This window comes from Takifugu rubripes, chromosome 9 (assembly GCF_901000725.2).
Source record: "Takifugu rubripes chromosome 9, fTakRub1.2, whole genome shotgun sequence".
NCBI lineage: Eukaryota > Metazoa > Chordata > Actinopteri > Tetraodontiformes > Tetraodontidae > Takifugu > Takifugu rubripes.
Genome location: NC_042293.1, coordinates 9,272,799 through 9,294,290, shown reverse-complemented (window position 1 = coordinate 9,294,290; position 21,492 = coordinate 9,272,799). Strand labels below are relative to the sequence as shown.

The 21,492-nt window shown below is 45.2% G+C and overlaps 2 protein-coding genes across 5 annotated transcripts in view; both read right to left on the bottom strand.

Moving 5' to 3' along the window:
* Positions 1-2,583: 2,583 nt before the first annotated feature.
* On the bottom strand, positions 2,584-5,959 carry LOC115251054 (lymphoid enhancer-binding factor 1-like). Of its 4 annotated transcripts, none has more exons than XM_029841968.1 (9): positions 5,938-5,959; positions 4,205-4,297; positions 3,951-4,016; positions 3,741-3,808; positions 3,547-3,660; positions 3,283-3,439; positions 3,091-3,198; positions 2,936-2,993; positions 2,584-2,842 (listed from the first exon to the last, which is right to left on the bottom strand). In XM_029841968.1, the coding sequence occupies exons 2-9, from the start codon at positions 4,280-4,282 to the stop codon at positions 2,670-2,672; spliced, it is 822 nt and encodes a 273-aa protein (XP_029697828.1). In that variant the 5' UTR covers positions 4,283-4,297; positions 5,938-5,959; the 3' UTR covers positions 2,584-2,669. The 4 variants fall into 4 exon arrangements, with proteins under 4 accessions (XP_029697828.1, XP_029697827.1, XP_029697825.1 ...); XM_029841967.1 differs by lacking the exon at positions 5,938-5,959 and adding an exon at positions 5,337-5,548; XM_029841965.1 differs by lacking the exon at positions 5,938-5,959 and having other exon boundaries at positions 4,205-4,533.
* Positions 5,960-6,638: 679 nt separating this feature from the next.
* LOC101062914 (neural-cadherin-like) overlaps positions 6,639-21,492 on the bottom strand; it is a 71,825-nt gene continuing 56,971 nt past the window's right edge. Inside the window, exons 27-33 of the mRNA XM_029842167.1 lie at positions 20,599-20,782; positions 20,202-20,368; positions 17,837-18,101; positions 16,361-16,544; positions 14,819-15,069; positions 7,976-8,130; positions 6,639-7,655 (exon numbers count right to left, since the gene is read on the bottom strand). Of these exons, the coding sequence (XP_029698027.1) occupies positions 7,092-7,655; positions 7,976-8,130; positions 14,819-15,069; positions 16,361-16,544; positions 17,837-18,101; positions 20,202-20,368; positions 20,599-20,782 (1,770 nt within the window). The 3' untranslated portion in view covers positions 6,639-7,091. The remainder of the gene's footprint in view (positions 7,656-7,975; positions 8,131-14,818; positions 15,070-16,360; positions 16,545-17,836; positions 18,102-20,201; positions 20,369-20,598; positions 20,783-21,492) is intronic.

Sequence of the window (21,492 nt, the reverse complement as noted above, 5' to 3'; positions counted from 1 at the left end):
AACATATGGGCCACGTCATTTATCACGTCTACCGCTGAAGGAATGAGAGCCCATCAGTGGCCTGGCATTGATCCCTGTACGGGCCGGCCATTGTTTCCTGCAGCACCTGGTGGAGTTCTGTCTACGGTAATGGAGGAGGAGGAGGAGGAGGAGGAGGAGGAGGAGGAGGAGGAGGAGGAAGAACAGGATGAGGCCTGCTGGGAGCGGAGCAGGGTTGTTTTGAACAGGGCCATCTGAACATCTTTGAGCATTTCTTTTCTTCCTTTCACATAAAGTTTAACATAAAGTTTCCTTTCACAAATTCAAGGAAATTTCTGCTTCCCTAATTTCAACACAATAAGTTTGTTTAGACATCCACTTGTTTGTTTGTGCTGCACTGGAAAATATATTAAAATACTTCCTGGAAAATATAATAAAATAATATGAAGTCGACCGTGCATAGCTTTTAATTCTTTTGAATTAAACCCCCTTTAAAAAAAAAAAAAGAATAATCCGCTACTTCCTGTCAACATGTAAAGTGAAATTTGCTTAAAAATAGTGACAACAAATGTTGCAGGATCATAAATATGAGTGACTTCTGCAGGGTTTTTATTTTGACGTGTGAAGCCGTGAGAAGAAGCTGCACCTTCATCACCTGCCTTTGTTAAAAACACATTTGCCTACTCGGCATTGTTTGTCTGCAGTAATTCATCATGAAGGCTTTGAGCTATTGATGGAGGCAGCATCGGTTAGCAGGCCCCTGTCAATGATTCACTCACTAAGCCCATCTGTCAGGTGCCCTCTGCTTCTCCCCTCTCTTCCTCCCCACCGATGCTCTCCCCAGCCCTCCTCTTCCTCGCTGATGGATGTGCGAAGGCCTCCACGCTCACGGGGGCCACAGTCAGAACAGCAGATTGCGCAGGTTTGGTTATTGTTAATCCCCAACAAACATGCAATCAATTTCGTTTTTCTCTTAGTCAGTCAGAGGTGGAAGGTATGCGGGGTTCAACTTCTGAGGGGGGAGTCCGAGTGCATCTCTGTTAACTTTAGGAGCTTTTACCTCCTATGGAGACAACACCCCCTTCCTTTTTTTGTGTTGTGCACTAAAATCTGATCATCCCAGAGCTGAGACGGTCACACGGGGAGGGGGATGGAAAAATTAAGCGTCTGGGTTTAAAGGGAATCAGAAGGCGGCCACAGATCAGGCAGCACCTCAAATGTGGCGAAGACTGACCTCTACTGGAAGAAAGGCGGTACTGCACATTGGGATTTCAGACTCCATGAACACCGAATATACCTTCAAACTTGATTCCACAGCTCAAAAAAGGTAATGGAAGTCCTGAGTTCAGATTATTTATATAAACCTGAAGTTTAAATTTGCAGGATGGTTGGAAAAGATCCTCCTAAAGATCTGAGAGCAGCCATCTTTACGGCAGTAGTTGCCTAGTCATAGTTGCCTATAATAGTGCACTCTCGTGCAAGAGGTTCACAGTCAGGAGAAGATAAAAGCAGGACGACAGAAACCACACGGCTGCTAAATAAGCACCGCTGGTCTGCGTGTTCACCCACAGCTCTGTCAACTTGAGAAATGACGGCTGATGCATCACCACTGACTTGGATCCTCTCACTTTGTGGGATTGTGCATATTGAGCCATCAGCGATTCTCGGAAATGAATGATTCACTTTGGGATAAGAAAACAACAACCGAGATGTTTGGGAGTTTGAGGGGGTTCTGATGTCACCCCCTTTAGATTTACTCTGCTTACTCTTATTATGAATCAAAATGTCAAATGGAGGCTGATGGACCAGAACTTTCCTTCAGCTTAAATTCACTGTGCAGTCCGCCAGTCTCGTCCGTGAATGTCCAGTTTGGTCCAGGATTCAGCATCAGTTTGGTGATAGTTTATTGATGTTGAACTGGTTTTCCCCGAACAGCCACTTAAGGGTGGAAGACTTGATTTCCAGCTGTGCGCGGATCAGGGCGGATTTCACTCAGCCGCTCTGCGGGGCGGGTGACCCCCTCACGTCAGCCTTGACTGCTCGCGTCCTGTCTGCGCGTCTGCTCGTCGTGTCGCCTGTCAGCGAGACATGTCCCACATTTGCAGCCGCCGCCGTTTGGCCAGCAGGACGAGGGCGTCTGTCAGGAGAGCTGACACGCACGCCGCTCCACTCGGCGACTGACAGAGGGCCAAAGCGCGCTGTCACTTCTCCCAGATCCATCGCCCGAGGATAAACACGGCCACGGAGCAGCGCGCACTCACACGCGTTAATAACACAAGAGTAAACAGTCCCGCAGACTGACTGACGGACTGACTGACTGACTGACTGACTGATGACCGGCCGTGGTGGAGGATGCTGGAGCTTGGTGTCACAACTCATTCTTACAATCTGCAGCTGTCACGTCAAACACTCCGCGTCCTCCGCTGCTCCTCCTCATCCTCTCACCCCTCACATCATTAGAAATGTAAATCAGCTGGAAACACAAGACTTTCCTCATGCTTCATGGGAGAAATTCTCTCATGCCTCATTTTTTACCCTCAATCTGTGGCTTTAGAACTCACAACTGTTTTGTTTTTTAATGCAGTTTCTACCAAATGATGCTTTAAAATATTTATTTCGGTCATATTAAACAATTATATGCAATTATTACAATTAATTATCGCAACGCAATTGTTGATTTGGCTGAAGCCCTAAGTGGAGTTTTGATAGTTGGGAGGTTGGCGGGATCTCAGGTTCATCTGAAAGTGACTTTTGGTCCTCAGTGTTCTGCTTTTGGAGGCCTTTAATTTCTCCATATATTTGGGCGTCATCATCATCCACTTGGATGGAGGAGATTCTTCCGCCTCAGACTCAGACGATTCTGCTGAAGCACAAAGATAAACAGCGATCAGTCATCAGACACGTCCGCATTTCCATGACTTAGAACACGCTGCACTTCGGAGAAAAGCGTTCTCACCATCAGTATCATCTCCGACCTCCAGTTTTTTCTTATGGGTTTTTCCCCTCATTTTCCCCTAGAAAACAAACAAACCCCAGGTGAGTTTCAGAGGGACGTGATCTCTGCCGTGACCACCTCCTCAGCTCTACTCATGTGTGATCAGGTGGACTTACATAGTTGTCCCTGGTAGACCAGCCAGGGTACTGCTGCTGGTGCAGGATTCTCTGCTTCTCGGCCTCCTCAAAATATTTCTGCTGTTCCTCTCTACTCAGAGATTTCCACTTTGGACACAATATGAAACAGAGTCTGTGTATTTCTTCTTCCGAAAGCATCAACAAATAAACACAAAGTAACTACACACTCACCACTGATCCCAGGAAAGCATTGACAGCACCGCTGCCTTGAACTCTGATGGAAGATCTCACAGTGGACCTCTTGTCCTTCATGAAGAGCATGAAGGCATTCAGAGGCTTCTTGATGTAAATCTCCTTCTTTTGGAGCCGGTTGGTCCTTTTACTCTCTCTACAGGACACAAAACGCAAAGAGTGAACATCAGATGATGGTGATCCTTAAATATTCAAACACATTTCAGATTTTAAATATTATATGACCAGTTCAAACAGGTTTACCCTGAACTGCTGTCCTGTTGATGATAATGAGGAGTATAAGGAGCAGGAGGAACAGGAGGAGGAGCAGAGAAAGTTGAAGGTAAGGTCGGAAAGGTCGATAAATCTGCTTCAAACCTTTAAACGGATGCAAACAGAGACACAAGAGTTGCTGGAGCAGTCACAGGGTGCGCGCGCGTGCATGTTGCTGTTCTTACAGGTCTGCTAGAAAATTGGGTTTCTGCTCCAGGACTCCAGGGAACATCATGGCTGTAGGATCATTGTACTGAAAACGATCAAAGAAAAACAACAGATGACACCTTTATCCACACTCATTCAATGTCTGGACCAAGATCGATGCATATTAACAATAAATCTCCGACATTTGCTCAGACAACTGTTTCATTCCATCAGTGTTGCTGACTTACTGCGTGTGAAGCTGCTGTGGAGCCAAAAGGCGGTGCAGAGTCTCCACCTACAAGCTGGTACAGGTACTGCAGGGACAGAGGGCACTTTAGTCACTACTTACAGTAGTTTCACCACCTCAGAGTAAACATGCAGGGTTTTATTTTTATCCTAATGTAAGAAATGTATAAAAATTCTATGTAGAAATTTGTTTTAATAGTGTCCAAGCAGAAGAAACAATCAAGGCCTAAGTGATGTTGAACTGCTGACATCTGACCTCTCCCTCATTCCAGGGGTCCAGCTGATTGTCCCCTGGATAGAAGACGATTTCCCTCTGTGTGTTGTACTCAGTCATGTAGGAAACTGCTTCCTGGTGGAGAAAGTTATCAAATTCCCCCGACTGGACCGACAGTAAGTCAGTAAATGAGGGAGAAGCAGGCCTGCTGCTATTAGCAAACACACGGATCAGCCCAAGTTCGTTCATTTTGGTGAACAACAACTACACCCTTGACCTGGGTCAGATGGGGGGGTTGTGGTGGCAAAGTGGGGCAGACCTCCGCGTGACTGGGGATGTACTACGTATCAAAGACCTATATAAAACCTGATCTAAGATCAATTAACATCAAAGGCGCGTGATGTAACAATTCGATGGTCGCCTAGCAACCGGTAAAAACTACTAATAACCAGCTGTGTATATCAGGAAGATCAACTAGATTCCCCAACGGAGCTCAGCGGTTCAGTGGATTTCTCTTTTTCGGGGTTCCGATTCACCCCGTAAAACTCCCCGTTGTTACTAAGATTGGGTGTTTTGTTAATCTATGATGTTAATCAACGATGATTTGGGCAGGTGTAGTTTCCATCTATCATCATCGAGCTGTAGAGACATTTAAATTTCGGTCCAAATGCAGCCTTTCAACGGTTAACGGTTCTAACGTGTACCATTCGGGGCGGTTCGATCACTTCGTATATTGTACCCTGAAGGGTTTGGACAAATGTCAAAAACTCAAAACGACCATCTCTATAAATCACGGACCTGTCTGTGTATATTTAGCGTAGAATACATTTTGTTCAACAGTTTGGTGGTTAGTTGATGTACGTGTGGGAACCCTCTAAACTCCTCGCAGGCGTTTAGTTAATAATGTGTTGAAAAATCTACTTCAAAACTTTTTCTTTACGTGCGAACTGGAACTTGACAATACGAGATATTTTATTAATCAATTAATTCCAAATGACGCCTCAACAACCCCCCAAAACAAAACAAATCAACCACCAAAACATCATAAACTATTTTTTAAGGTTCTTTTGTTCAATAATTGTTTCTTACTAAGATACATAAATAATATGTGATATGTATATGATATATGATGATATATGATATATCATATATATGATATATAATACATACTTACTAAGGTGTTGTCTAAAGCCTGAAAAGTTAAATTGCACCTCCTTTCCTGAACAGCGATATTTCTCCCATCTCAACTGTTATTTATCCGGGGAACGTTGACAGCCTCCCCCTGTTTTTTTCTTCTTTTTTTCCTTCTCCATTCTGCTGCAGTTTGATCAGCTTATTACTGAGTCCAGGACCCGCAGTTCACACTTTCACACTGAATATTTCAAACATCGCCCGTCAGCATTTACAGTATGAGACGCTGGAAACAGACACATTCAGCAGCCAGAGTCTAATTTACGATTTACCCTCTGCTGCTCGAACTGATTACTGCTTCGTGTTGATGTTTATTCATAAACTATCTTATGAAACGGTTCAGGTGGAAAGCCAGCTGTAATTTGCATTTTAAGCGTAAACACACCACGCATGGAAAGTAGGACAAATGTTAATAAACGTAATCAGAGGAAAACGAAATTGTAAATCAGCATTCCAGGGAGAAATATGAAGTGGATCAAGGATCTCCAGACGCCTCTGGAGTATCACCAGTGTTTCATAACCTAACAAGCAGTGCTGGCCCCAAACGTAGTGCTCACATTTGACCGATAGGTGGCAACATTTACCCATGCATCGCTTCAAAGAGCCTGGCGTCGGACTGAGGCAAACACGTGTGTTGTTTGTCAATAACAATCGGGACCAAATGTAGGCTTTATTGAATCTGGATGTATGCAACAAGTCACATCAGAGCGAAGTTGTTCACTTTAGAAACCCAAACTCCACAGGGCGTTGACCCCCAACACCCCCCCCCCCCCCACGTCTCATTATGATGCATTATGTAGGTGTGTGTAGATGGACCACATGCAGGCAGCACCGCAGGCCATATGCAGCGTGTGCTTCCCCCGCGGCTCGCTCGAGTGTCACAGCTCTTTAACTCCAGTAATACTGTCTAATTAAAATGTTGTAGGGAGACCTGCTGGGACCCTCACTCTTCTGAGTTCACTGAGACTTGCAGAAGCTCGGGTCAGGAGGCTGCAGGCTCTGAACATGAATGATTAATCCTTAAACTGACTTTGCTCTTTCCACCTGAGACTCTTGCTTCCCGCATTATTTTCCATCTAACACCGGCTTTATCACATCTTACACAGGGAAGTTAAATACAAGTCATTTGTCAGTGATAAGAATGATTTTACTGATTTTTTTGGACCATCACGTTGTTTTTTTTTTATTTTAATGATCAAAAAAGTTTGAACTAACAAAGCAAAAAAAATAGATTTTTATGATTCATGGAGCGACCTTGTGTTTGAAAAGATTAGACTTCAAATATTATCAAAGATAATAATTTATTTATTTTTTTAAAGAAATGGTTCTGAAACAAAATCAATTGTGTCACATAAATGATTTCATGAGTCATTACCAGCCCAAAGAATCCACTTATCTCAAAGGAATCTCATTTGCTGTCCTGCCTGCAAACATTTCTCTTACAACTTTTATGAAACTAATCTTCTTACACGCGGGGCCTCCGTAAAAGTGCCGTATGTGAAGTAAATACTGTACAGTGCAATGCCGAGTAAACAATACATCACATCGCATTCATCGGTAAACACGTTGTATATCAAAGAACATTAACGCGCAAAGGTTCGTTGATACAGTACATTTATAGCGGACTTCACGCAGCTCCTCACTCGCAGCTTCTCACATTTAATTATCTCCCTGTGGAATTCTTCACTCTGTTTCTGGAGATGCTGCAACCTGCAGTTCTGTTTCTTCGAGTGCAGCCTCATCCGCTCTTCTCACAGTTCAGCTGCCCTTTGCTCTCCTTCAGTTTATCTCTCGGGCTCTCCGGTGTTTTGGACTCGCCTCTCAGATCGCCGACCACGGCTCGGAGGGTTTTGAAGCGATCCAGGCGCGTGCCCTGGCTTGCCTGAGGCCTGGCCTCTGAACCTTGACACGCGCTGAGGGAGCTGAGGGAGCGCACCGCCGCCAGCCGCCGCTCCTTACCGGAGGTGCGTCGCGGTGTGGTCATGGTCCCGAGCTGCTCCGGATGCTCCGTGTCCCTGATGACCTCGCAGAGGTAGAGGGCCAAGTCCTGGCTGGAGAAGGAGAGGCTTTTCTGTGAGCGGCGGAAGGTGAGAGGGGAGGGGAGGGTCTCTGTTTCCGAGGGGGGGATGGCCAGACGCAGGGCGATGGCTGAGCTTCCGTTCCAGTTGGTCGCCACCTTCTTGTTGTTCTTCGGAGGCTTAGTCTGCGGGTAGGAGATGATGCTCTGCGGGTAGCTGTACCGGAGTGATTGCGCGGGGCTTGGCTGGAGGGAGCGCTGCAGCTCCACCATATTGAAGGCGTTCTGAGAGAAACGGAGGCGGGAAAAGGAGGACAAAAGCACCCTGTGTAATCTTTTTCTGGAGATAATGAAAAACAACAGTGCACAGCTAAGTTAATGCCCCTGGGGGCAAATGAATCTGCTCCTAGGATTAAGAGTCGCCATGATGTTCAAGTTGGAACCGCCATCACATTGATTAGTTGAGTAATTCATTATCTGTTTCCAGGATCCCACCATTATTAGAAGCACCGTTAAAGAGGAATTGACCAATTGTGTCTACTCAGCTAATTACTAACTTTTCTGGATCCCAAGAGGACTGAAGCAAACAGGAAGTGCTGCCTCACCTGGTCCTGCTCGCCGCCACCTTCCTCATCATAGTTGAGCACATTTTCGCGGATATCCTCCCACTCGCCGTGGTGCGCCGACACGTGGTACACACCCTCCTTCAGGCCCTTGTGCCTCCTCCAGCAGGAGTAGAGAAACAGGCCCAGCATCAGCACTGAGGGGTGCACAAGAACACAGCAGGGGCACGCTGATATAATTAAAGAACGATTTTAAAAGAGAAGGGAAAACATCCTGAGGAGCAAATGAATTTGACAATGGAAGAAAGAAGCAATTAGGTAGGAAAATAACAACAACAGCGGCTGCATTTTTAATCCGGTGTAAAATAGACAGCCGACGCCCCCGTCAGGTGCTAACAGAACCGTGAATGAATGTTCCAGTGCATAAGATTTGTCATGAAATATCAAACCGTCCGGTTCCGTGTTCTAATTCTCAGACAGGGTCCTCCAGTCTGCTTGGAAAGCTCTGTCCACGTCAGTAACGCTCCATTGGGCCGCCTCGCCCGTCTGTCCGTCTGCTCATTTCCCGCCCTGCCCTCGTGCATCTTCTCCTCTCAGGCGTGCTCCCCTGCAGTTGTTTCCCATGCCTGTGTAATATGCTCATGAGCACCTCGTACACGAGCGCGGCGCCGGCGTTGGCTGCAGTGCTGAACGCTGATGATACCCATTTATAACCTGTTAGCAGCTGTCATGTTTCTCTGTGTAAAGCCTCATCAAAGCTGAACCAGAACTCACCCCGTATTCTGTCCCCGCGCCCGTTCAGCATTTCAGCATTGATTAAAATGTCGCACGTGTGCGCGCCAGAGATTTAAAATAAGGCAATCACGGCGTGATTGAAGCGAAACAACTGAAATTAAATGGCTTTAACAGAAAGACTGCATGAGTGATTTAGGGATTATGGTGATTTCAGCATATGTTGGTGCCTTTCCAGCGCCTCAAAAATAACAGAACAAACTTGCACAATTATGAGTATTTGGATGTAATTTGGAAGGCGTCTGTCCTCCCTCCTTGTGTCCTCTACATACCCCTGCTGTAGGTCTCCCTGTCTTGAGTTCTGGCTTCAATGGATTTCAACAATTTCCCATTTATTTGCTCCGACAACATCTCGTGTTAGTTTTGCAATATTAATAAGGTCATTTTTCATCTTTGAGGCACCGGTTTTTGCAGCATTTGTCCGGATGGGAGGAGAAAGTATACCTCCGACAGACGAAACATGATCGCGCCATTCTGACCACTCGATCACAGTGATTCCCAATAAATCTAGACTAATAATGTCATTGTGTGTGCTGAGATGCATGCTCCTCGGCTATTAATACTGCTGATTGCTCTAAAACCCCCATATAAATGATTCATAACATTATCCTGTCTAGGTAAATAGATGCATTTACATTTAACCCCCCCTTCAAGAATGACACATTTATGGCAGATTTAATGATCTATTTGGATGTGTAGAGGCTAGAACTGATTAGTTGTTAGAGTTCTGCTTGCTCAGGAAGTTGGCAGATCCGAGGCTTCACTAGTAAATCTTTTTCCTCTCAATCATTCCATCAGTTTTGGAGCTAATGGTCAGCTGAAATGCTATCAAAGCTAGATTGATTTATCAAATCAATCCCAGACTTTTGACCCATTTAACTCTGCCATCAGAAAGCAATAGATTGCATGTGGTCAGTGGAAAGTCAGGAAGTCGCCCAGTAACTTTAGAGTTGCAAAATGAACGCGCTGAGTGATAACACTGTCGAGGTCCTTCAGCTGAGACAGAAAGTCTGTGCTTTAACCACGCCTTAATTGCTTCAGTTCCTTTTTTTTTTTTTTCAGAAACTGTCTAAATTACCTGAAAAGACTGAAAAGGGAGATATTAGAAATGATATACTAAACAGGGCTGCAGCCTCTGTTGAGATATTCAGTCCCGACTTGCTGAACCGAGACATTTAGACTGGGTCTCCCCCCCTCTGATAAAGGAAAGGTCGTCCTCTCTTTTATCTCCTGCAGACTCCACAGCTGCACTGCTCAGTTCTTGGGCACCAGCGGCTGGTGCATCCCACAACATCAGCTTACATGAAACACAGCAGCCGAGCCTTTCAACTCCTGCAGTGAGCAGAGTCAACGGCAGGCTCACGCTCTCTGACCTTCACCGCGCCGAGTTTTCAACAGAATTTATGTTTTTGGCAGTTTAGAACAGTTTCTGTCTGATTAACCTCCACGCGTCAGTGAAGCCGATGAGGATTTACCTGTCTGAAGTCCTCCGCTACGGAATTCCCAACCATTTGATCTCAGGTGAACTCATTATTCCCTCTTAAATCTCTTCCTAAGTCTCACTTTTATCCACCTCTCTTTGATGCCATTTTATCAAAGCCACAGGAACCATTTGATTTGCTTTATGTCCTCTCATATACTTTTATTGCTTATGTAATTCCGAAACACTTTGTTTTGGAAGCCTCAGTATAAAAGCCAATATTACTCTGACTCTTTTATTATTATCAAGGATTGCCGTTGCTTGAAAACCTAATTTGCGCTGCTCTCGGTTTGAACTTGCAGCCTCTGCCACTCGTCTGGGAGCTGGAGAGGAATGCTGCAGGAGCCGAGCAGCAAAGGTCCTAAAGCACACGCATCAATCACGGCTATTGTGTGCTGAATTATACAACATGCAGGACTGACCTTTAAAGTCCATTAATCTCAACCAATATTTTTCTCCCATCTGCCACCCCTCCTTCTGTTCCCCCCTTTCTAACTATCAGTAGTTACTATTGTTGCTATCCCACGATTCTTTATCTCCCTGCTCCCTTTATTGTCCCCCCTAGTCGAAACTTTCCCCCTCTCCTTCCTTTTCTGTCATTACGCTCCCCGTTGCTCCTTTATTCCCCGATCCCTCTCCAGCCTCGGCTTTTATCCCCCGCAGTAGATGGAATCCATTCCGACGAGATGAGTTTACACAGTACGTTCTAAGTATCAGTTTAATTGGAAATCTTCGGAGAAATGCGAGGTAATCACATTAGTCTGGATTTTTAAAGTAATTGCTTGAAGGAGAATAATGCACCAATAGCTCTTCGGGGTCGCACTAACAGGCAGGTGTTCATAAACAAAGACGGAAAAGCAATTCCCAAAGGCAGATCTCCGCTATAAAAGCGTTGTCTCGATTAAAAAACGTCTATCTATCGCCTATTTAGCGCCCCAGATCATGTGCGCCACTGATGTTCTATTTATATGCCCCTCTCATATCAGATATAAGAGCGGTTGTAAGCCCACACCGGCCTGCTCATCAGCCAGCTATGAGTGCGGTACGGTATTGACCACCTGACCTGGGGCGCCTGCACTACGGTGCGCTGGAGTGCCTTCATGGAAAAAAAAAAAAAAAAAGGACTCCAGAATCTTGATGAGGCTGAGGCGCTCAGCAGACGTGCGGCTCCTTTTTACTTCCAGAATGATCCGCTCCGAGGTGCTGCCCCAACCTTGCAACACCAGCATCTGATATTCAGAGCTCTCGCCGAGTGACTATAGGGGAAGGGTTCGATGCTCGCTGCAAAGGTGTTAAAGCGCAACCTCTCATGCACACGTAATGAAAAAGAGAGAAACATGAGCACACGCAGACTCGCTGGCTTCATGCCTGCAGCCTCCTCTGACCACAGCTGTGTGTGTGAATGTGTGCAGAGCATTCCAGTCAGATCGATACCACTCAGGATCGAGACCAAACGTTGCCGTCTTTTGTCAGTGCGAGTTGCTGTGGTCTCCTTCGCCCTTTAACTGTTTTTATGAGCAGGCCACAATGATGCTAGCCTCCACCGGATGCTGCATTAGGAATGAGTGGGAGCCAGCGAAAACACCTGAAACCCTTCAACAAGGAGCATCGGCCGAGAAAGAGAAGCCAAACCTTCCTCAAAAACATGCAGGAGGAAATGAGACAGGTGAAAGGGGGTGATGGGGGAGGAATTAGGGGGAGTAAATGATTTATTTATACAGCGTTCAGGGGGGAGTACAAAAGAACAGGCACTTTACAAGATCACTTGGCATCCAGAACCCAAACGCAACTGTTTAAAACTGAATGTAGGATTGGATGATTCATGAAGGCTGGTCAAAAAGACTCTGATCACACAACACCTGCTCTGTCTGTGATGCCCTGAATGGTGGATCATTTCAGTTTTATAGGGTGCTGGAGCAAAGCTCAAGTCCCATTTTAATTTAGCACCCAGCTGGCAAGTACAAGTACTGCATTTATTTATGGTTGTGATTACTGTGTTCATAAGGGGCATCATTAAAGTATAGAACTGTAAATTAAACCACTGACCGCTAGATTCATTCTCTTTTCCCTTTCACGGCAGCCGATCACGGGTCTGCTTCTTCATTATGGTTTTGGTTAGACGGAGAATTAAACCTAAACCTAAATTAAACCTATTAAACCTAAATAGCATCATCTGAAACTCTTCCCCACAGCCTCAAGTGTTCTAGAGGACAGTCACGGGGGAACTTTTTAAACAATGTCAGAGGTTCTGATCTCTGAATAAAGATGCCTCATCGACAGCAGCAAGCCGGCTACTTCAACGCGCCGGCGCCTTCATTTACTGAGCGTGCCGGCGTCAAATGAATTCTCATGAATGATGCCAAGGCCGATGCGTTATCCTCCTTGAATTGATTATCAAATATTGAAGACTGCTTTATACTTTTCACTGTCAAGCGTCAGAATAATTGATGATCCAATACCAGCCACGTGCCCCGGAGGGAACGTTGAGCCGGTTATGGAGGCCGGGACACTGTATTAGATTGGCTGTGCATTTTATAAGCCTGTCGCTGTCAGAAAGACTCATAAACAGCGATGTGGCACTCCAGAGGGTGCTGAGTGCAGCCGCCACGGCTGCTCTCACACGTATGCATGTGTGACCTAATCACCCTGCAGAGAAAATCCGGAGATAATTAACTCGTCTCGTTCCTGCTTTTCCAGACATTAACAATGAACGGTGATGGGACCGTTATAACAGTCAACAATGTGCATTTCCACACGAGGACGGCTGGTCAGGCGCCGCCGTCGGCTTCACAGAACGACACAGCACATCTCCTGCTCGCGTCTCTTAATTTAATTAAAATATGGTAATGTGAAAATAAATAGAATAGCCTTGGGGAAATAAACATTCACCATTAGCTCTGTTTGGTTTTAACCTTTGATCCAGTGACATTCAATGATTTTACTGATTAGTTGATTTGCTGGTCCCCCTTCAAATAAATTCAAGATAAATTCTTAGGAAAGTTTAACGACAAAGTCTGAGTCATAATCCATGTTTTAACACATATAAAAGATGGGTGTTGACCACGGTCTTTGAACATCCATCGTGAGACACAAATCCATGCGGTAAATTAGACTTTTAAGAGATTAGCCATCTGTGAAAGGCTGATGATTGGCATTTTATGGTCATATTATATCAAGAATGAACAATTTATAAAAAAAAACAAGTTGATTGCAGGAAGCAGGAAAAGTATTGCAATTGTTGTTGGACTTTGTTGAACACCGTACACGCTTTTGTAAATTCCCCCGATTCCCCCTGGTGTTTCTGGTATGACGCTCAAAAAGTGTCTTTGTGCCCCCTACTGTTTTCAGAAGTAGCATTTCTATGACAACCTGAAAGGACCAAAGTATAAATTAAAGGCATATGTAATCAGGCCTTCCAACTCATTAAAGTGCTTGATCACACTAAGTGCAGGGTAGCTGTGCTTTACTGTAGAGGTTCTTCCACTCATTGGTGAAGGAAGGGAAGGGAAAATTACCATAACATATACATCTAGACATTTTTTGCACCAATGAGCACATGGTCCGTGTTAAGATCTTACTTCGAGCTTGATGCTTGGGAAACTCCTTTCTGCAGTGTGTATGTGTGGATCACTTCACGCTTACTCTCTCTGGGGGTTTTTTGTGTGCTTGAAACCCATCCAGAAGGCTAGTGGGTTCTTGTTCCATTTTCCACATCACTCCTTGAGGCTATGCCCCCGCCACACCCTGCTGCCCAAAAGTAAGGGTTTGATATTTCACAAAAGCGATCACGCAGTCTTAGACATGTCGGACTGAACTCTTTAACATTGAATTGCACTTTCAACCTTGATTAGGAGAGATTGCATCTGGATTGTCAGTGATTGTAATCATTTTAACTAGCTAACCTTAACAGTGAGACAGATGAATGATTAACGCAGACCATAACCTAAATCTAAGTGGTGTTGAAAGGTCTACTTAAGAAACAGATCATGATTAACTGTTATGTAGAAGGTTTTCTGGATGTAAGTGACCCCCAATCACAGAACAGAATGGCGAACATTACAAAATATGATTCAGATTGAACAGTGAAGAATATAGATGCATGCAGAAATACAAAAGCAAAGCAGAGGAAAGACATCATGGGAGCAGAAATGAGTGTATGGAGGGATATAAAATAAGGATGAAAGTAAGGCTGAGAGTGAAATTGACTTCTGAAGTTAAGAGTGTAATATTAGAACAGACAGGGAACGTGAAAGTGGAAAGAAACACAGAAAACCACATAAAGAATATCCGAGAATCTCCCGAGACTTCATTTCTGTGAATCGCAGATTAAGACAATCTGTAGAATTTCCTCTCCCTGTCTGCATCAGCGGATATTGGTTTCATGTCTCTCCCACCTCCCATAGAGAAATCGCATTCTGCTTCAACTCCTGAGATCAATATGGTTACAACTGAGGATATCACAGAGGCAAAAGAGTGGAAAACAACCATGTTGCAGCGAGAGGCGATTAAATAGAGATGCAAAATGAGAGCGGCGAAAGTGTGAGAGGGAGGGTGAGAGATGCTGACGTCGTTCAGTCACCACAGATAGAAAAGGACATAGTCCACATAGCTACCTAGGAAAGCCATCACACAGATGCTGATCGCAAACATGGAGCTGAGGCTCAGGCTGTTGTTGTCCTCGTTATGGAACATCGCCAGTGTCACCTCGCAGTGGCGCCCACGGTAACCCTCGCTGCAGTGGCACGAGTAGCGGGAGGGGGAGTGAGCCACACAGGTGCCGTGGCGGCACGGCCGGCTGGCGCACAGCGTGTACACACACACCTTGCCTTGGGAGGTCTCTTTGGTCATGTGGCCTGGAGGGCACCTGAAACAAAAGAGGAAGTCGTAAAGAGCGAAGACCACCGACATTTGTAAAGCTGCCGGATGAAAGACTTCTACAAAGCCATGGGGCGTGCGCTGACGGCGTAAAGAGATAGCTGTCAGGAATCAGATATGCCCTTTGAGACTGGAAAAAAAAAGAAACTGAGACTTTGGCGTGGTCTCTCTTTAGTATTCCACCAAATATCCCTTGAATATCATCCACCTCTGTCCTCTGTCCACCGATGCTCTGGCTGTTTGTGTCCTGAGGCTACCCCACATGTACAGAATATGGATATCCAATACCAGTGAAGTGTCTCAGATGGGTACAGAATCTTGGAATCACAGTTTGAACACTTAGTGGTCCTGCAGACTCAAAAGGAGCAGCAGAGACTCCCACTGTCCCTGCGGTCATGCACGATTTTGTGGGGCTGACACACCATTAAACACGGTGTAACTGGGCAGGTTGGATGCATGCGTTTGGAGTGTAGAGGAGTGTGTGTGTGTGTGTGTGTGTCCTCACATTTACAGCTTATTTAGCAGTGAAATCGTCATTCTGCTAGCAAAGTGGGGCAATGTTTGCAAAGTGGGGCCGTCTTTCCGGACTCCACAATTTCAAAGGACTGTTTGAGGGTTTAGACTTAAAGTTGAGATGGATTTAGGGGGGTTAGGGTAAGAAGAGTGTGTCTGTATACATATTTACTCCAGGATCTAAAATATTCCTCCACACTGAATTAGATGTATGAGTTCACTGTTGTAAAACCTGAATAACATTCAAATGCACGATTTAATACACTTCATCTCCACCAAAAAGTGTCACATTGCATAATAAAATCTTGAACAAAAAATTCAGGTCATTCTAATTATTTGCCATATCATTTAACATGTAGCCTTGGTTTTTCATATGAAACTGTAGAAGCTAAGAGAGGGAGAATAAGAAGGCGTTCAGTAGAGCTCCTGTGAGAGCAGTACAGACATCACCGTACAACTGAAGCTAGTAATGATTCACTGATGGTTGGAGATGTACAGTTAATACAGACACATTTAAGGTCTTGATTTGTTTTAATGGAAGCAGTCTCAAGTATTTCGAAGAGCCATGGTAACTGTAACATGACTCAGTCCAGGAGCCATTATTCACATGGAAAATTCTTTCAGATGGCTGTGTTCCTTTGTTTGGGTAAAATGTCAACGATATTGTGCATCTACACGGCTCTATTTTCATCATTTCCTGGATGTTTTCGTATATGTCACATATTTTCCGCGAAGGTGGTTATGCCCACGCTGTGTTTTCACATCACCTGCACTCGTGGTGTCTCCAGAGGTCAACGCAGACCAGCGGAGGGGAGCACTGCTGCTTCCTGCAGGCCTCTGAAGAGCAGCCGCTGGAGACTCCCTGCGAAGTGACCACCTGCAGCCTGTCTGAAGGCTGCTCCTGGCCCAGAGGGACGGAGTGGCCATTAAACCTCAAATCTCTCATACAGCCTGGGTGGAAAATAGAGACAGAAGCTTAAAGCAGGCAACAAAACACACAGCACTCTATTTAACACTCAATTTGAAAGTGCGATGTGCAAATTTTCATTTTATATTCAAGGAGCGTCCGACACTGCCACTGGCAGCAGAGGTGTCCTGCTCAGCCGTGTCTCCCTGCACTCCCAGCACACGGTGAGATGTTCTTATCAGTCCCTCTATTCAATTATTTGTGGGGGGAAAATACAGAAGTAACTCTTCTTCCCGTCTGACTCCACAGACACATAAACAGGATTATGTGTTTTGTAGTTTGAAAATCATATATGTGGATATTTCATTACCCAATAAATATCTAAACACACAGTCTAAAGATGCCCCACCTGACAGCTGGAGAGGGAGTTACAGAGTATGGTACTAGAGCAGATCATCCATAATGTGTGAGAAAATAAACCTTCCTTCACCGTACAGGACATGGTTGTGACTGATTCTTGCACTAATACGTTGGCAGCTAATTTAGAGCCTTTCCATCTACTTCTATTCGGTTTAAATAGTTTCAATACCTTTCTGTTTGAAGCCACACGTTTGGGGTGTGTCTGATCCCAAGTGCACATAATCCAGCTGTGCTGAGGCTTGTGTGTGCTTTAGTATGCTGTATTATGCCCAGATGTGCGCTGATTTCATCGCTGAGGCGAACAGATGTGCCAGATAACAGCTGCGCTCTACGCTTATTGAGCCCCAGCCACACACGTTCGGAACAGGTCCCGCAGAAATGATGTCTGTGTTGGATGTTAGATAAAAATGCTAACCGTGTCACCGGCGCACAAACTTTGCGCCTGGTGTGAAATGACTACCAGGAACCTCGACCTTGGAAAAGCATTTCAACGACGCGCGTTGAATGTAATTCCCCGACGTGCCACCTGACCAGCGCACTTCTACATTCTCATGCATGAAAACACACAAACACCCGGAGGCTATGCTGTCAGCGTGGGCTTCTTTTTCATGTTTTTTTTCCCTCTCTCTTATGGATACTTTCCAGCTCTGGGCAGCGTGAGGTCTGACAGATCATTTAAATACAGATAAGTCCCACTGAGTTACGCGTGCTTGGAACTGATGGATTGAAGCACTTGTTATGAACAGGTCCCCTTGTTTGTCCACTTTGTTTTTATGCAAATAACTGAACGTGCTGAACTTTATCAACACTTGTTTGATTATTTACAGCAATTATGCATGATTTTTAGACCGCGTCCCCGCGTTCATGGGTATTTTTCCGAGTCTCATTCCACAGATGGAGGTTAGCGGGTACCTACCGAGGAAGCTGTGGTTGTGTCCCGAGGGAAAAGAGTTCCCCAGCATCACCATGGTGGGGTCGATGATGATCTCCTGACCCTGTCCGCGGGATGCCATGACCTCTCTCCTCCCCCCGCCACCGTCAAGCCGCAGAGTGAACTCTCTGCCGTACCGGTCCAGCTCCACCTCATGCCAGTCGCCGTCGCTGAGATGCTGGTGCGGGAGGGTCAAGTTGTAGTCTCCGTCTCCAAGGTTGTAGAAAACAGCAAGCAGACCCTGAACCACCTGAGAATGCACAGGAGAGCTTTTCAGCTTCAAAAAGCAGGCATTCAAACAAAGTGAAGCAAATAAATGTGTTTGAAGCATTCAAACGTGCATATGAAAGAGTTCGGCAATACTACAGTAAATCCAAACAGGCTGATTAAGTTCCTCATCGTTGTAAGCCCGTCTGGCTTTCAAAGCTTTTGAAAAGCTGCCTTTGAATAAAATTTAATGATGTAGCAAACTTTGCAAAAACTCAGATTGTGCTATATGGTGGAAAAACATCAGATCTTTGGCCAAATGACATTTTAAGAAGTAGGCCAGCTCCCCTGGAAAAGAAATAAAGTGAAGGATTGGGGCAGACGAAAACTGCCATAGCTTAGCTACCACGAAAATAGTGACAACGATGTGTTGTACAAGAAACAACTATTGTCCACAGCATTTATTGGGAGCAAACACAATAGACTCAACCAATGAGCAGCCACTATATCTACAGTATGTATACATCCAAAGGATAATTGGTATCAGTGGGGCCAGATCATACACATTCAGCCCAGTATGCATTATCTAGTGGTCTCTCAGCATGGGCACCACACCAAATACAGACAGAGACACACACTGTCAGAGAGAGACAGAGAGACAAAGAGAGAGAGAGAAATAGAGGGAGAGATAGATGTGCAAAGCCAATACATTGACTTACATTCAATGTGGCTTCAGCCCAAACCCAAACCACAGCAGAATAGACTTTAAGCCTCATGAGATAACTAATGTCAAATACTCTCTCTCTCTCACACACACACACACACATGCACACACACACACACAAGCTAAGCATTCCCCTTGACAAAGGACTCAATTTTTCCACTGCATTAAAGAAAGAAAGAAAGAAAGACTGACAGATTTTAATGCATTAAGAAGTTACTGTATAGTCTCAAAACTGCAGTTCTCATCAAAAACCCTCCCAGACTGCATCAGATGTTTCCTTCACACACACCATGCTTGGATAGATGGTGCTCATACCCACATAGGCACTGGTAACCTTTGTGTGAGGCGCTGTTAATAATTCAGCATGCACTCTATTTCATATGTAACTTTAAGAAAGAGAAGGGAGAGAAGGCCCTTTAAATTAGCGTTTGTTGTTTGCGGAAGCGCCAGGCTTACGCTCAAGCGTTTGGGAGACCTCAGAGACGGCTGAGCATAAAATGCTTGAGCATGCTGCCAAAGGCAGCCATCAGGTATTTCAAACTATTCACAACAGCTCTCGAAAGGGTTTTTAAAGAGGGGAATCGCGGTGAAGGCTAAAGCAAGGGCTGCAGCCTTTTTCCCTTTTTATCTCTTGTCACTTGAGGATGGCAACTATCTCCGTGTGGGACCCAAAACAGACCAAGAAATGACACCACGGATTCTAATGAAGCTGTCAAAGACAAAACAAAGCGAGAGAAAGAAAAAAAAGTCACAATGGGGGATGGGTTCACCCTTCCATTACCTGAAGGGGACAGAGCCGTGGCGGCCATGGCCTCACAGTAAAACGAGACTAAAGACTTTGTCAACATCCACCTAAGATGGATCTATTCAGTCCTCTGCCAGACAGAAGCCTCAAGTTGTAGTGGAGTTTTGTCAGAGTGCAGCTGAGCTCACCCTTGAAGAAGAGCCATGTGAGTACCTCTTCAGCAGAAAGTGAGCAGCAGGAATACAGACATTATTCTGAGCTTGCCAATGGAAATAAGATGTGTGAAAACCCTCAAGCACAGAGTGGGAGATCTAACCTTCACTTAAGAACACCCTGCCCTCGAATTACACTGCACTAAGCTGCTTTCCTGACACACTGAATTGTGCTGGAAACATTAATTGCAGACAGACATATCCTTGGAAAAAGGGTGTCTAATTTTATTAAATAACAGCTTTCTGCAGCCTTATTGAAAATCCATCTCAGGAACATACATATGCCAATCACCGGTCCCTCTGGAACCGCCCACGTGTCTCCAAGCCGAAAATTAGTCAATCTTGGCCTGACAAGCATCCGCAGTGCTCATTGTTTGGCCCCAGTCAACAACTTCCAAGCTCACAAACAAGACAATCAAAGCTATCAAGGGTGGAGAGAAGTGACCAGCAGGCATGACTCACCTCCAAACGCAGATATTCGTTTTGCTCCTGAGAGAGGAGGCTGAGGATCACTCCAGCGGGGGCACGTGTCCGCACTCCCACCTGCACCCTCGTCTGTCGTGCAGGCAGCGACCATAAGAGCTGGAACTGGATGTGACTGCGGCCATCAAAGGAGAACTCTGGGGCCGCTTGTCAATCAAAGACAGGGAACGGGTGTTCAATTAATTAAGCTGTCATGTGGGAAGCGTACGAGGATTTGACAGCGAGGCCGTTTCAACCGAGCCCTTTGTGCAAGGGGAGGTTTTGTATGTACCGCGCTGAATGTTGCCCGTAAGGACATCTTTGAATGTGAAATTACGCAACGATGTGATGTAAGAAACCAATGCAAACTAAGGTAAAGGCTATTTTTAATGAATACCTCGATCGCACTGAGGTCCTGTAAATCCTGGTTGACACAGGCAGCTGTAGGAGCCCCACTGGCTGTGACAGTGCCCCCTCAATCCACAGGGAGGGCGCGGCTCCCCATTGGTGCAGTGGTCATCAATAAGGGTGCAGCCTGGTGCAGTGTTGGAGGCTTCAGCAGGGGAACCAAGGTCATAGAGCTGAGCAAAAGAGAACAGAGAGGACAACACTTAAAAGGAGGTACAATGACTTCTTGCTGTCACTCACTCTGTAAAGGTGAAAATGATTGCACCTTGGGGGGATGGGGTGGTAGTCTAACCCTGTGATTCTGTTTTGTATATTCAAATGTCACATGAGGCACAAAGCACAGTAATTACTATGTCTGTGCTTCTTCTTCTTCCTCAGCAACTGCAGTTTTACCCCTGTAATACCAGGTATTTTACCCCCGTTACAAAAGGGCAGGCACAGTCACCCCTCCTGTATATTTTAAGGCTCTATTGTGTTTTGTCCGGCTTTTAGAAGAAAAAAAAAATCCTGAGAGAACCATTTCTTTATTTTGTGACATTTCAATGAAGAATGCAGAAGCTGCCTTGATCACTGGTCATTTTCATCACAGCGGTGGTTGCCAATTTTCTGTAAAAATGAGTTAAATAGAAAATAAAAAACATACCAAACAAAATACATCCACGCTGTCTTTTATATTAGAGAGACACAATGTGGGAGAAATCAGTGGAATAAGAGACATTAGCATTCTTCAGGCTTTCAACAGAGTAGCCTTGGGCTTAGATTTTCACTCTCATTGAATGGCTTATTCACATGCCCACAACATATGATACATTATACTCAAAGGGGAGAAACACACACACACACACACACACACACACACACACACACACACACACACACACAC

What these genes read in the sequence shown, in the direction of transcription:
- LOC115251054 (XM_029841965.1), bottom strand. Translation starts at nt 4,411, where the DNA reads ATGAACGAACTTGGGCTGATCCGTGTGTTTGCTAATAGCAGCAGGCCT. An exon ending in ACCCCTGGAATGAGGGAGAG is followed by an intron (nt 4,017 to 4,204) that starts GTCAGATGTCAG and finishes CTGTCCCTGCAG; the next exon opens with TACCTGTACCAGCTTGTAGG. An exon ending in CCCAATTTTCTAGCAGACCT is followed by an intron (nt 3,661 to 3,740) that starts GTAAGAACAGCA and finishes ATCCGTTTAAAG; the next exon opens with GTTTGAAGCAGATTTATCGA.